The sequence below is a fragment of the Hydra vulgaris genome, chromosome 11, assembly GCF_038396675.1.
Source record: "Hydra vulgaris chromosome 11, alternate assembly HydraT2T_AEP".
Taxonomy (NCBI): domain Eukaryota; kingdom Metazoa; phylum Cnidaria; class Hydrozoa; order Anthoathecata; family Hydridae; genus Hydra; species Hydra vulgaris.
The window spans coordinates 50,134,187-50,148,676 of record NC_088930.1 but is presented as its reverse complement, the minus strand read 5'-3'; the positions used below and the strand labels follow the sequence as shown (position 1 = coordinate 50,148,676).

The following is a 14,490-nucleotide window of genomic DNA, read 5'->3' as shown; positions in this document are numbered from 1 at the left end:
TATATATATATATATATATATATATATACATATATGCATACATTCTTCCTGATGAACCTACTGATGGTGAAACACAGTGTTGAAGAAATCCAAAATTAGATAAGTGTTTTTACTAATTTATTATTTCTGTTCTTTTAGAACATTGAGCACTCTGTTTGTAGAATACTCTAACATAATTATATATATGTATATATATATATATATATATATATATATATATATATATATATATATATATATATATATATATATATATATATATATATATATATAAATTATAGATTATAATAACCATATAGTTTATAAAAAAGATAATGTCTAAATTGGATTTAATAGCATGCAACCATTGTGGCAAAAAAATGAAATCTTTGCTGAGTTATATGACTCATTATCAAAGCCATCGCAATTTAGCTAATATTCAATTTCCTTGTTGCATTCAAAATTGCAGAATTATTTTCAAAACGTATTCAACTTTCAAATTGCATATAAGAAAAGAACATAATAAAAGTATTATCGAAAATAAACCAACAACAGAAATAAATAACATTTTCCAAAGTTTTAAATGTGATATTGCACTATGTAAAAAAATATGTGCTGGACTATCTCAGTTTATCTTACATCTTAAATTGCATCTTGATTCACTTGACCGCGTTCATTGTCCTTACATGAATTGCAAAAGTTCTTACACTAATCGTAATTCATTTGCATCTCATAGAACAAAACGACACAAGCAATGGGATTCAAGTTTTATCATGCCACTGTATGTTGTACATAGCTTAAATTCTTCTAATTTAAACAACAATAAAGATGTTAACACCCTTGAACAAGAAAGCATTTCATGTGGATCTTTAGAACACTATGAAAATGAAGAGTTTCATGATTGTATTGATGATATTTCTTCTGAAAAATATTTGAAGAACCAAGCTCTCTTTTTTTTAAAATTGCAAGTAAAAAATATATTTCCAGCTTCTTGTGTTCAATCTATTTTTGATGAACTTATGGTAGTTAATAATTCGAGTACTCAATTCTCTGTTCAAAGTCTGACTTCTGCAATCTTGAATCAAAGCAGCGATATCTGTGCAAATATTTTAACTGAATTTTTTAAGTCAGAACAAATAAAGATAAACAGTTTGTACGCTTTAAGTACTAATAAAAAAAGGAAAGCTTATTTTCATAAACACATGAGTTAAATATCTCCAATAGAATTTACTTTAGGTTTTGATGCCAATAAAAAATTTAGAACTGTTCATCATGTTCCAATAAAGGACTTGTTAAAAATGATGTACAATAAACACAGCAATGAACCTGGGTTTTGGCTAAAACATAAGGAAACATTTGGTATATATTCAGACTTACTAAGTGGATCCCTAATTCAAGATATTGCAAAGTCTGATGATAAAATTTTATATCTTATTCTATATCAAGATTCTTTTGAAATTGTCAACCCAATTGGATCAGGAAGAAAAAAACATAAAATACTTGCAGTTTACTTAACATTAGCTAATATTCCATCACACAAGAGATATGCATGGGAGCAGCTACAGCTGATACTTATGTGTAAAGATGCAGATTTAAAGTACTTTGACCTCAGCAACGTATTTGCACCAATATTTTCTGAATTGGCAGAAATATCTGTTTCTGTTTCTGAAAGTTTTTCTATAAAAACAAAACTTCTATGCATACTAGGGGATAATTTAGGATCACATTCTATAGGAGGCTTTTGTGAAAATTTTAGCACAGTTTCACATTTTTGTCGATACTGTTTAGTAACACGTGCAGAGTTTGATTTTAACCCTCAATTCTGTGGACTAGATCAAACAGAATTAAGCCACAATAATAGCCTGCTTCAATTAGCTCAGAATAATGGTAACAATTTTGAAGGAATAAAATTTAATTCACCATTTAATGGTTTATGTAGATTTCATGTATCTACAGGTTTGCCACCATGCTTAGCTCATGATATCTTCGAAGGCGTTGCTTCACGAGATATCTATTTGTTAAATATTTTTTTAGTAAGCGATGGTTTTCATTTAACAACATCAACAGAAGAATTAACATGCAGAAATATTTTGAAGGAGATGCCTTGGATAAACCTTGTGAGATAAATAAAACTTCGAGTACTGAAAAGTTAAGTGGTCATGCAGCTCAAAACTGGGTGTTTTTGCGTTTGTTTCCCCTTTATATAGGAATTTACATTCTAGATTTTGAAGAACCTGTTTGGTATATATTTTTAAGACTAAAAGTAATTGCTGAGATTATATGTTCACCTAAAATTGAAATTCAGCATATTGCTTATCTGCAGGTTTCAATATTATTTGTTTATGGTTGGTTATTTGTCTTCTCGTAGAGAATTATTCTCTTCTTCTAAACTATTACCAAAACATCATTATTTTTCCCACTATCCACAGCTAATTTTACGTTACGGGCCTCTAATGCGAGTTTTCACTTTGAGGTTTGAACAAAAGCGTTCTTACTTTAAAAAATGTGCCAGAAATTTTAACAATTACAAGCATTTATGTAAAACCTTAACAGAGACACATTAGTTGTTGCAATCATACAATAATTCAAGCATACCAAGTTCAAAAATTTATGCGGTTAATTCATTTTCATTCAATGTCAAAAATTTTAGTTCTACTATTTCTGAGGCAATTATAACTACATGTGGACAACTGCCGGATACATTTTCTACCCATATTGTCTATCAAGGTACCCATTACAAAAAAGATTTATTCTTGATTTTTGACTTTACAAAGGATCACGAACTTCCTATTTTTGCAAGAATTTTGTTTCTTTTTTTTGATACACATGGAATTGAGTATGCTCTTATTAATGAGCAGAACCACAATTTGTGCATGAGCTTGGTATGTATGAGGTCTGTGGAGAAAATAATGAGATTCGATGTATAATGATTGCTTCTTTAATAGACTACCTTCCACTACCATCTTACAAGCACTGCAATCGCTCATTTATTTCCTTAAAGCACTCTGTGTTATGCTCATCGAATAACTGCAGGTTTACATAAATAATTTTTAAAAGTTATATATTTTATTTGGCAATATCAATATAAAAGATTTTATTTGTAAACTATTTTATTTATAGTATTTATGCAGTAAATGTGTGCAGTTTTTTTCAGAAATATTATTTAAAGAACCAGTCATAAGAACCAATCAAAAACAATAGTAGAGAGTATTATAAAAACGTTTTAAGAAAACTTTCTTTTTTAAGAATTTGGCTGCATAATTATTTGTATAATGCCTTACTAAGAATTTTGTTAAATTTTTTAATATTTTGTTTTTTTGCTTTGTATAATTTAAAATGGAAGCAATTATAATTTTTAATATTTTATATATAAATTTTAAATTTAATTTTTTTTTTTGAATACTACATTTTGTGAATACTATTTATATGTTTTTTAAATTTAATTAGTTGTAATCTTTTAAATTTAATAACCACATCAAACTCTGTAAAATTTACTTACAATATAATGACTTTTATTATGATACTCTTGATATATACACATGTTATATATGATCTATTTTTTTAGATAATGGAGGTTATTAAAAGTAATATTTTAAGAACACTGCCAAATATTGACGGATGTGTTTTAAACCAGGTTGTGAAAAATTTATGGGAAATAGGTGTTGAAAATGAAACAGATCTCTACTCGGTTAAAGTTGATGATTTGGTTTTGCTAAAACCCATCCAACAACGCAAACTGCTTAAATCTTGGGCAAAGGAAAGCTCTGGTAAAAAAGATTTATGATACTCAAAATAAATATGATTTTTATTATCATATACATTTATATATTTTTATTTATAATATTAATAAAATTTTATGCAGAACAATCTCAAAACGCTGTAGATTTTATTGTGGCCACACAATCCAGCATACAAATGGTGCCCACAGTTGAAGTGAAAAATAATTCAACTAATTCGAGTAAGTTATTAAAAAAAGTTGTTAATAAAACATAGTAATTGAAAAAATATTTAGTTAATGTTCTTTATATATTTAATTGCTCTATTTTAAATATTGTATCAATTTTGTCTAGTAATGAAGATTAAACATGTAAGTGCTGCTGATTGGTATTTGACATTTGTTTTACCTTGGACCAAAATGTCTGAAGAGGTACAAGATATATTAGCAGCTGGAGAAAGACCTTTAACAGCACATCGGTGTGCAATTATAAGGATTATTATGAATGATGTCCTTGCTGTTTGCCCAAAGCCATTAAAAAAACATTTATATGTAATTGTATCTTCTATGGTTGCCAAATATCCTAAATAATTTAAAGATGAGTATTGTACTACAGTGATTGCTAGCGGTCGCGACAGTTTAACGTTACAACTAGTAAACCGTTATGACTATCTGCAGCGGCCAAACCCTGTTCCACCATTAATGAGTGTTTTAAATATGGAATCCCAAAAGGAACAATTATCAGTAGATGTTATAAAAAGAAAAAATGATAGTTATGGTTGCTTGAACCGAGAACCAGTTCTCAGTGTTTCAAACAGTCCTGAAGAACTCAAATACTATTTAAAACGAACTGAAATAAATGAAAAGATGTTATTGAATGATTTGTTGATAAAATTCCCCAATTTATTTACAGTAAATTAAATTAATTTTATTTAGAAATAATATAACTTATATTATTAACCAGTATGTATTAATCTATATTACTACTAAACAGAGATTTTTTTATAGTATTTAATTAGATTTTTGTAGTTTATTTTATTTACTTTTGGTATATATATATATATATATATATATATATATATATATATATATATATATATATATATATATATATATATATATATATATATATATATAATGTATATATATATATATATATTTAACTTGGTTTTTTCAATTTAGGTTGATGATTTAAAGCATTATATGATGAAAAGTTATATTTATTTTTGCATAGTTGTGGAATAGCAGACCTTAAAGTAAAGAAGGTGATAATAAATTTAGATAAAGTAAAACATGAAACTTTGTCAGATTTACCTGTGGCTCCTGGTCTTGTAATGGCTTTGATTAGTTTGTTTAATGAAAAACTTGGCGCACTCTTTATGTTTGTGGTTGTATGTTAAAGATAGTAATCATTACTTTAAAGTATATCCAATACATATTATCAAGCAATTAATTGTGTTTCACTCATTTTATAATAACATGCAATGTAGTTACTAAAAGATATTTAGTAGTAAGAAAAATATGTTTAGGAGACAATGAATCAAACAGAATTGGTGCCAAGATCAAATTCTCCTCATCTATGTGTTTATTGTATGTTGAATTACAAGTTCTAATATGTTTTAAGATTTTGAAAATAATTTAAAAAAAAAGGTATGAGCTTGATCATTTTTATTTATATATATTTAAAATGGATTTTTGTTAGGTCAACTTGCATTCTTTTTTTAGGGAATTCGCTATTTACAGCAAATCGATTCATGCTGGTAATTGATTGCATTGTTGTAGTTGATGGAATGAACAATTTCATCAAGTCATTTTGTTGTTTATTTGCGAGTTTTTATATTTTCAATATACCATATCCAAAAGAAGCTTCATCAATATTAGAATTTTGTCAACGGTATATAATGCTTATATTATGTTTTATTAAATGTGTTTAATTTGTCTAAGGTTTACATAGTATTTGATGTTAATGACATTTATTGATGAGAATGTTTTTAAACGTCAATTGCTTATACATATATTATTGACCGTTCTAGTGCATTTTTCGGCATCAATCCTGAAAAAGGGAGCAAAGCAAGGCGAACGAAGAAGACTTCAGCAATAAGCAAAATTGTGCTGTCAATACTGCAGAAGTTTGCGAAATTTAACAATATTTGAATTTACCACGTTGCTAAACTTTTTAATATAACTTTGAAACAGCAATTTATTATGTAGTTATTTATATTTATTTGTAAATTTCAAAAGTTTTACAATGATGTCTTTTGTTTTATTTTTGAATTTAATACATCCTTAAACTCCTACTTACCGAATATAACTATTTATTATAGCTTTCTATTCACTCACTGACGAGTCCGCATTTTTTTTTTGTGGAAGCCAAAACTTCACAGCGCTTTTTGAAGCAATGCTTTTGATCGTACAGCCCTGAAATTTTACAAATAATCTTTTGCCGACTAACAATAGCTATATTTGTTACATTTGATTCAATTAGTATTTTAGATTTACGATGCCCCACCTCCCCGTTGGTTAGATCTGGAACTCCGAAAAAATATCGGAAACCGAGAGAGCATCAAAAAGTGTTAAGTATCAATATAAATTTAATAGAAAGTTTGGCGCCTTTTAAGTCAGATGCTTTCAAAATCAAATTCGTTTTAAATCTACATAAAGCTAAAGGCGCCAAACTTTCTATTCCTTTACTTCGATGAGTTTGTTTGTTTACATACGTACATGAATTGCCTTCAATGTCTTCCAGTATTGGCTTTACAAAAGTGATTATTACTAAGTACATGATTTCCACAAGTACCAGAAACAGAAAAAAGTTATTTTCTAATTTTTAGTCGATTGAATAGAAAGCTATTTTTAAAAAGTTTTTTTTATTTATTTTATATAAAGTCATATTGATATGTAAGAGATTTTAAATTTTCGTTTTATTTGAATTTATTTATATTCATTTAATTTATCTGAATGACTATTTCTATTTAATAACATGTAAGAAATGTAAAACTGAACTCATTTTGATTTCAAAAAACAATTCTCATTTTGATTTCAAATATGTAACTCTTTTTTTACCATCAGGTCAAGTTGTAAAGATATTTAGGTTCAAATCTTAAGTATTTAGGGTAAAGTCCCTAATATTGTCGAAAAAAAAGTTATTCAAAAGTATGTCATCCTGGGTCTCAAAAGAAGCGTATTTTCATAGAGATTTTAAAAATGTTATTCATTTGTAATAAAAATAAGTATTTTGTGTATTTTTGGTGAATAACATTCTGTTGACTTTTTTTTAAGAGTCTTTAGCATTTTTTCACATAATTTTTTTGTCAATAAATTTTAAGGAAAAATATTTATGTTTTCTAAAATCTCTATCAAAATACAAAAATATTTTGAGACCCAGGTTGACATACTTTTGAATAACTTTTTTTTCGACAATATTAGGGACTTTACCCTAAATACTTAAGATTTGAACCTAAATATCTTTACAACTTGACCTGATGGTAAAAAAAGAGTTACATATTTGAAATCAAAATGAGAAATGCTATACAAAAAACAAATTGTTTGCTCGGCACCAGAAAAAAAATTTTTTTTTGTTGACCTGTGTTATCAATCATATAAAAACTTGCGAACCGTCTATTGAATTTTCCCATAAAATGAATATAATTGATTATAGTTTCATAAAAATCATTCACTTTGATCACTACTTGATTTTTCGTAGATTCACTTAGCTTTTGAAATTCAGGTTTGGAAGCAGTAGGTAGAAATCTAAATGCTTTTCTATTTATTATTTTTCCTTTCAATATTTTCATTTGATTTGCTCCTTCAAAACTTGTTGTAGATGATGATTTAATAGGTTTTATTGAATCATTGAAATTTTTAAGCTGATTTGCAATAAACATCATCCAAATTTATTTTTACTGTTGTCAAAAAAAGATTTGATAACTGGTGGACACTTTGTTAACGATGCAAATTAATCCTTCAAAGGATTGTAAAACTCAGTTAAACGAAAAATTGAAGCAATTGTTGTTAAAATTTATAAACATTTTATTATTTACACTGTGAGAACAGAAAAATTCAAACAGTTTTGTAATGAAGTTGATTCATATTATAAACCTTTGTTAAACCATTCAAGCAATTTATTAATGCACATTAACAATCACATCCTGCATTTGAAGCATTATGTGCTATGTGAGCCATACATCCATTTCCAACAATTTTCCTTTTTAAATCGTTTTGAAGCTTACGCCGGACATTATTGACACCATTACGATTGACACCACCAAAATTCAAATTTGTATTGTCAGCTGTGAATGCAACTACTTTTTCCTTTAAATTTTGCTTTTGAATTATTTCTAAAATTAAATTAGAAATTGTTGTTGACTGTTCATTTGGAATTGTTTTGGGTGGAATTTTTTTGTTAAGAACACCAACGACTGGGTTAAAGAATCTTGCAATTAAAGGCAACATTTTGATGCTCTTATGATTGGAAGTATCTGTTATGAGAGCTATAAAATTCTTTTCTAGTTCACTTTTTGTTGTCACATCAATAAACGGTTTCAATTAATCGTGTTATGACAGCAGCTGTTTTAGTTTTTCCAAGTCTAAACTTTTTTCAAAAAGATTTCGTACTAATTCTGAAACACAATCATTAGAACGAAATGATAAATAATGCTTACCAGTATGATACGCAAATGTTGCTTCCTTAGCAGCAATTTTAAGATCATTATTTGATTTATCTATTTTTTTGAAGAACTTATTTACTTTCCTGTTTTATGATTCAACAGCAATTGACGACTTATGCTTTTTAGTATCAATATGTTGAACAACATCACCTCCAAATTCAACTAAAAATTCTGCTGAACATAAATTGCGAAACGCTTCACTGCCGTTTCCGACTACTTTTTTAATAAATTCAAATTCAGTTGCATATTTGTCACTCTATTGAGTTTTTCGTTTCTTTTTCTCAAACATGATGCTATAACAAAGTCAAATTCCTAAATGAAACAATCTTAATTGTATATTTTTTACTTACTATCTTATTTAATATAACTAGTTTAATATATTAATCTTATTTAGGAATCACAAATATAAATTTAAATATTAAAATAAATAATTTCTTGTCACTTTAAAAAACTTTCAACACAGGTTAAGATAATACGACGAAATTCGAAAGAAATTCGACGGCTTCATAAATTGCATATTTGCTTTAAAAAAAAACGCTAAAATTTTCATTAAAAATTAAAAAGTGAAATTTGTACTAAATAATTCAAAAATACGGGATTGATGTGGTCAAATAAAGGACAAGGGACATTTTGTAAAAATACGGGACTGTCCCGGCTAAATATTTGTAGATGGCCATCCTACATTAAAACTAATTGAAAAAGTTACAAACTATCTTTGTTTATTACCAATATATATTAGGTAACAGATTATTCCGTCAGTGTTATTTACATACAGTGGAGGGCAAAGTTAAAATTTGTTCCTATCTTTAACCAGTCTATAATTTATAAACTTTTTATTTTATACACTTTAATGACATAAGGTAGAGCGGGGCTAGTTCAGCATAGGGGCAATTTGGACAATTAACATATTTTGAAAACATGACAAAACATTTGAATTAAAATTAAGAATTAAAATGTTATCACAATGCTTAGCAAAAGGTCGAGGGACAATAATTGAGTAAGATCCACGGGTAGGGTGCGTCGATTTTTCTTTTTTATTTCAAAAACGACAGGGATACTTTTCATGAAGAATTTCATTGGGATTCCAAATCAGCAAAAAAAAAATTGTAATTAAAACTTCCCTCAGTTAATTAGTCATAATTTAGTCATTTTCCCATTCAAAAAAATGCTGATCTTTCTGGGTAAGATCAGCATTGTTTTGAATGGGAAAATGACTAAATTATGACTAATTAATTGAGGGAAGTTTTAATTACAATATAACTACTAAAAAAAACAACGTTTTTAAAATTTTTAATAAACTCAATAATTGTACTGTTCGTTAAACGAATAGTACTATTCGTTAAAAAAAAAAGTATTAATCGTTAAACTAATAATATTATTCGTTTGACGAATAGCACTATTTGTTTAACGCACCTTTACGTGAACACCTTTTAACTTAAAGTTGTTCTCGTTATTAAATCATAAGTTAAACGATTAAACGAATACAAACAACAATGTAATTTTCTTGCTCCAAAAAAAAAGTTATTTTTGTTTTACAAATTTATTTTTCAAAATGAATTCCACTCATCTTTACAAAAGTTTAAAAAAAATTTATATAAAATAACTACCCACAAAAATCGACATTACAAAAATCGCATAATACAATTAAAATAATTAAGAACTATTAAGAAAAAGAGGCCGCGTAAATACCGTAGAATGCTCTTAAACTTTCTACACCAAATTTACACTCCTCCTTTGCCCTTAAGGATCATACAATTAATAATCGTCGTATTTTGGAGCATGCGCCATTCTTCAGTACTTTGTAGCCAGGTCCTTCTGTTTCTTGGAATCCATTTTCAGCTTCACCGTTTGTTTGTAGTACGTCTTCTCGACTTGTCTCTAACACACTTTTACTTTGCTCACAATGGTTTTCCGCGTTATAACGACCACTGCCTGTGTTCATTTCTACTTAGACTTTAGGAATTTTGCATAATGTTCGAGTGTCATTTCGAGATCAGGTATGTTTTACGAGTCATTTTGAGATCAGATATGTTTTACAACGCAGAACGCCATTAACTTCTGCAATTTGTTTTAAAATATTTCCAGTTAGTTTTGCTGGCTGCCACTTAGTGTGGAACTTTGCATTTGGTGGTTTTAACCATACGTTATCACCATTTTTAAACGTTTCGTTTATGTCAGCTTTTGCCGGAAGATTATCATTTCTCAATTCTTTCACATCAATTTGATGCCTGTATATTTTCTCCATTGGGCTTGCATTGTTTTTCTCGGCTGAGACATTGTACCAATATACTGCTTCCAGTATTGACATTTTCAATCTTTCTGCAATTCTCTTAATTTTACAATGGTTTCTTTCCACAATTTTATTTCCTTTGGGATTATAAGCAGCTCGAAATCTAATGCGCACTCCCCAACCATAAAAAAACTTCTCAAATCCTCAGTTTTAAAAGCTGCTTTGTTTTCTGTTAAAATTTCAGATGGCGATCCTCGCTCACAAAAGATTAGACGGCAATACTTCCGTATGAACTCGAGAGTTGTGTATCTCACAGTGCGTATCTTAAAGGTCCGCAATCAATAATGGTAAGAAATATTTCTGTGCCAAATAGCGTGATGTCCACTCTTTCCCAATTTTTTTAGCGCTCAATTTGTCTACAAAATAATGAACAAAAACTTTAAAAATCATATTGAAATATGGCTATACAAAAATAGGAATTACTTGGAGTGGTGGTTTCAATACAAACTTATGCTACTGGTAACATGTAATCCAGGACAACCTGCTTCATATTAATATCAGGAAGAACATTAGATTGTAAAAAATTGCTTTAACTCATCCATAGTGCCATTGATATGGATTTGCGGAGAGTTATTGATTATCGGAGAATAACCATCACAATTGACCAAGAATAGAGATGCCTTGATGCACCAGTCTAGGTGGATAATAATAGGGTCAATGTATATGTAAGTTATGTAGGGTAATTTGCTGGACAATTTTTACAATGGTGGATTTCTTGGATTAAAATGCAGTCTTACCTTCACAACTTGGCTGCATGATAGCACTTGAAACTTTATTTGGACTTTATTTATTAAGAAACTATTTCATCTTTGGAAAGATGAAATAGTTTCTTTTTCCGTCATCTAAAATGATTTATTGTATGCTGGTTTTCTATCAAAACATAGTACTTTATGATAGTTTCTTGTCTGCTATAATTGAAATATTTTTAGGCATATCATATATTTAATCATATGTATGGAAACATTTTTTATAGAATAATAATCAAGTTATTTTTCAAAAGAAATAATAATAAATAAATATATATAAATAAATAATAAATTAGTAAGAAAAACTTATCTAATTTTTCTCTTCAACTTGAAGTTTCACCATTGCTGGATCATCAGGAAGAGTAACTAAATCTCAAAAAAAAATTCAATTTATAGAAAAAAATATTTTACAGGAAGTTATCAATTATTATAAAAAAAAATTTTAATTACTATATTTTTTTAGTTAACGGGAAGTTACAGAAAGTAATTATTAAATAAATTTCTTTGGAATAGGGATAGTTTAATTTGGTCATTTGTTTTTATAATTTTTTAAGAGGTATTTATTTTCGTGCCTACATTTAGAAATTAATTTAGATTTTTTATTTAATAAATTTTTATTTAAGCGATTGTTTGTGGTTTTTTTCATTCCCCCTCGGTTAAGCCAATATATTGTTTATCAGGGTTATTTTGTGAGGAAACAATGCACTTGTAAATTACATTTTTCGAAAGGCATTTTCCATTTAGAGGGCAACCTATTTTCTGGTAACAATTACAATAATGCATAAAAAATCAGGGCCACAACTCGATAAAATTAGAAAAGATATTATTAAAGTTTTTAAAAACATTGGCTTCCAAATTGAAATAAACATAAATTTAAAAATAGTGAATTTTCTTGATGTCACATTTAACCCTTCAGAAAGTTTCTATAAGCCCTACAAATGCCCTTATGAAGATTATGAAGATGCCCTTAAAAAAAGTGGCTTTCAAAATTTCGAGCTAAAATTTGAAAAGAAAATTGCAAAAAAGCGTAATAGAAATAGAAACATAATCAGGTTCAACGTAATAGAAATAGAAACATAATTTGGTACAGCAAAAATGTTTTAACAAATATAGGTAAAATTTTTGTAAAATTAGTTGACAAACATTTTCCTCCCTCTAATAAATTACATAAGATTATTAACAGAAATGTTATTAAAGTAAGTTATAGTTGTACAAAAAATTTAGAAAGAATTGTAAAAGGCCACAACTACGCGTTAATTAATAAAAATGAAGATATAAAAAGAAAAAAAAGACTGATTATTGTAGTTGTAAACAAAAAAATCGATTGCCCTCTAAATGGAAAATGCCTTTCGAAAAATGTAATTTACAAGTGCATTGTTTCCTCACAAAATAACCCTGATAAAAACCACCAATTATGGGAGATGAAGGTAAAACTCGTAGTAGATATGTTGATGATGTTTTAGTACTATAATATCAAAAAATGTTTCAGTTCTTGAAATATCTTATTGAATAATTAAAATACAACAACAACGAAGTAAAAAACATATTCCACTAGATTAAAAGATACATTAGTGGTGCATCCATGGTCATAAGAGAGTGGAGTATAAGGGAGGGCGTATTCAAATATGTTATAAGAAAGAGGCATTCTAATGTCCCTTCCACTTCTCACCAAAAATTATTATTTAATTGGATATATATGACTAAAAAAATTATACAACTACTATGATGGGGCTATAAGTCAATTGGCTGTAAAAAACATATCATCTTTCTAACCAAGTATAGCAAAAACCTATAATAAAGTCTTTCATGTTATTATTACATTAACAGAAGTAAGGACCATACAGTATAGTTAACGAGCTAGCCATTTTGTTTGGTTAACAAACAAATTTCCTGTTTCAAAATAAATAATAAATAAAATGCTAAAAAAATAAAATAATAATAATGTATAACAATTTTGAAGATGATACAATATATTTTTGTCTTGGCTTTTAGTGAATGATTAAAATGATTAATTCCAGAAATAAAATGTTTAAATCATTTTTAACGATAGACACCTCGTGAAGGTAAGCTAGAGCCGTCTATCAAAAAATTTAACAAGTCACAACACTTGCTATATAATTTATGCAAGTCACAACACTTGGTGTATTATTTATGCAAGCCACAACACTTGCTATATAATTTATGCAAGTCATAACACTTGCAATACATTTTTGGCAAGTCGCAAAACTTTCCGTGTTATTAAACTAATTAAATTGTAACTCACCGGAAACAACATCAGCAGCAAGCTGGATCTTTTTCATGCAATAGTCAACAGCTTCATTATCAATTTCATCATCTTTCCAGTAAGAAATGGTGTAAATGAAGTCATTTTTTCTTTTATTAACTTTTTTTACTCTGCCGCTATATAAAACACTTTTGCATGTCTTTGGATCTTCCCAACAATTTTATATTACATGACTTCTTCTAAATCAATTAGTTGGGTATTGGACAAGTGCTTATAGGAGTTAATAACTTCGTCAAAATTCAATTTAGATAGGTCGCGCTCTAACTTTCTTTTTTCTTTTTCATCCATTTTTTGGCGCTTGATTTTTTGTCTTTTGTAAATCTCATCTCCTACTTTGCATCGATGCAGTCGATTTGTAAATCTGTTGTTACGTGTTACATTAATTGACTATTTAACAATCTTTTCTCTTAAACTTAAATCTAGAGCGTTTAGATAGTTGAAAGTGCTACTCTTTTTTGATCTTAGTTTGCAAGAGATATAACAAGTTGTTGCATTAGTATCCCGTACTTTTGCATCACTAAACATACCCATTAATTCCTTGCTATTTATATTGTGAAGCCTTGCACTAGCTGTTTCCTCTTTAAATGTCTCTGTCACAGTAAGTGAAAAATATCTACTATATTGTCTATTTAAAACATCTTCCACTGCATAATAAGACAGGCCGAAGTCATTTTTAAAGCTATTCATCAACAGAGCATAAACTTGTTACTGATTCTAAAATATTTGGCTCTAGCGATTGTTCAAAAAAAAATTTTGTCTTTCTGCAAAACAAATCACCTGGATTGGATTTGCATGTTTGAATTGTTTGT

The 14,490-nt window shown here is 28.0% G+C and overlaps 2 protein-coding genes and 1 long non-coding RNA gene across 3 annotated transcripts; all 3 read left to right on the top strand.

Moving 5' to 3' along the window:
- Positions 1-314: 314 nt before the first annotated feature.
- Positions 315-2,105, top strand: LOC136087105 (uncharacterized). Its single transcript, XM_065809611.1, has 2 exons — positions 315-1,128; positions 1,216-2,105. Exons 1-2 carry the CDS (start codon positions 315-317, stop codon positions 2,103-2,105), a joined length of 1,704 nt encoding a protein of 567 aa, XP_065665683.1.
- A 1,390-nt stretch (positions 2,106-3,495) lies between these two features.
- On the top strand, positions 3,496-4,613 carry LOC136087296 (uncharacterized). Its single transcript, XM_065809737.1, has 3 exons — positions 3,496-3,746; positions 3,842-3,937; positions 4,050-4,613. The coding sequence occupies exons 1-3, from the start codon at positions 3,548-3,550 to the stop codon at positions 4,283-4,285; spliced, it is 531 nt and encodes a 176-aa protein (XP_065665809.1). The 5' UTR covers positions 3,496-3,547; the 3' UTR covers positions 4,286-4,613.
- A 565-nt stretch (positions 4,614-5,178) lies between these two features.
- LOC136087295 (uncharacterized) lies at positions 5,179-5,927 on the top strand. The gene is made up of 3 exons (XR_010641696.1): positions 5,179-5,284; positions 5,420-5,588; positions 5,728-5,927. It is a non-coding gene; the product is annotated as an uncharacterized LOC136087295 (long non-coding RNA).
- Positions 5,928-14,490: the final 8,563 nt, after the last annotated feature.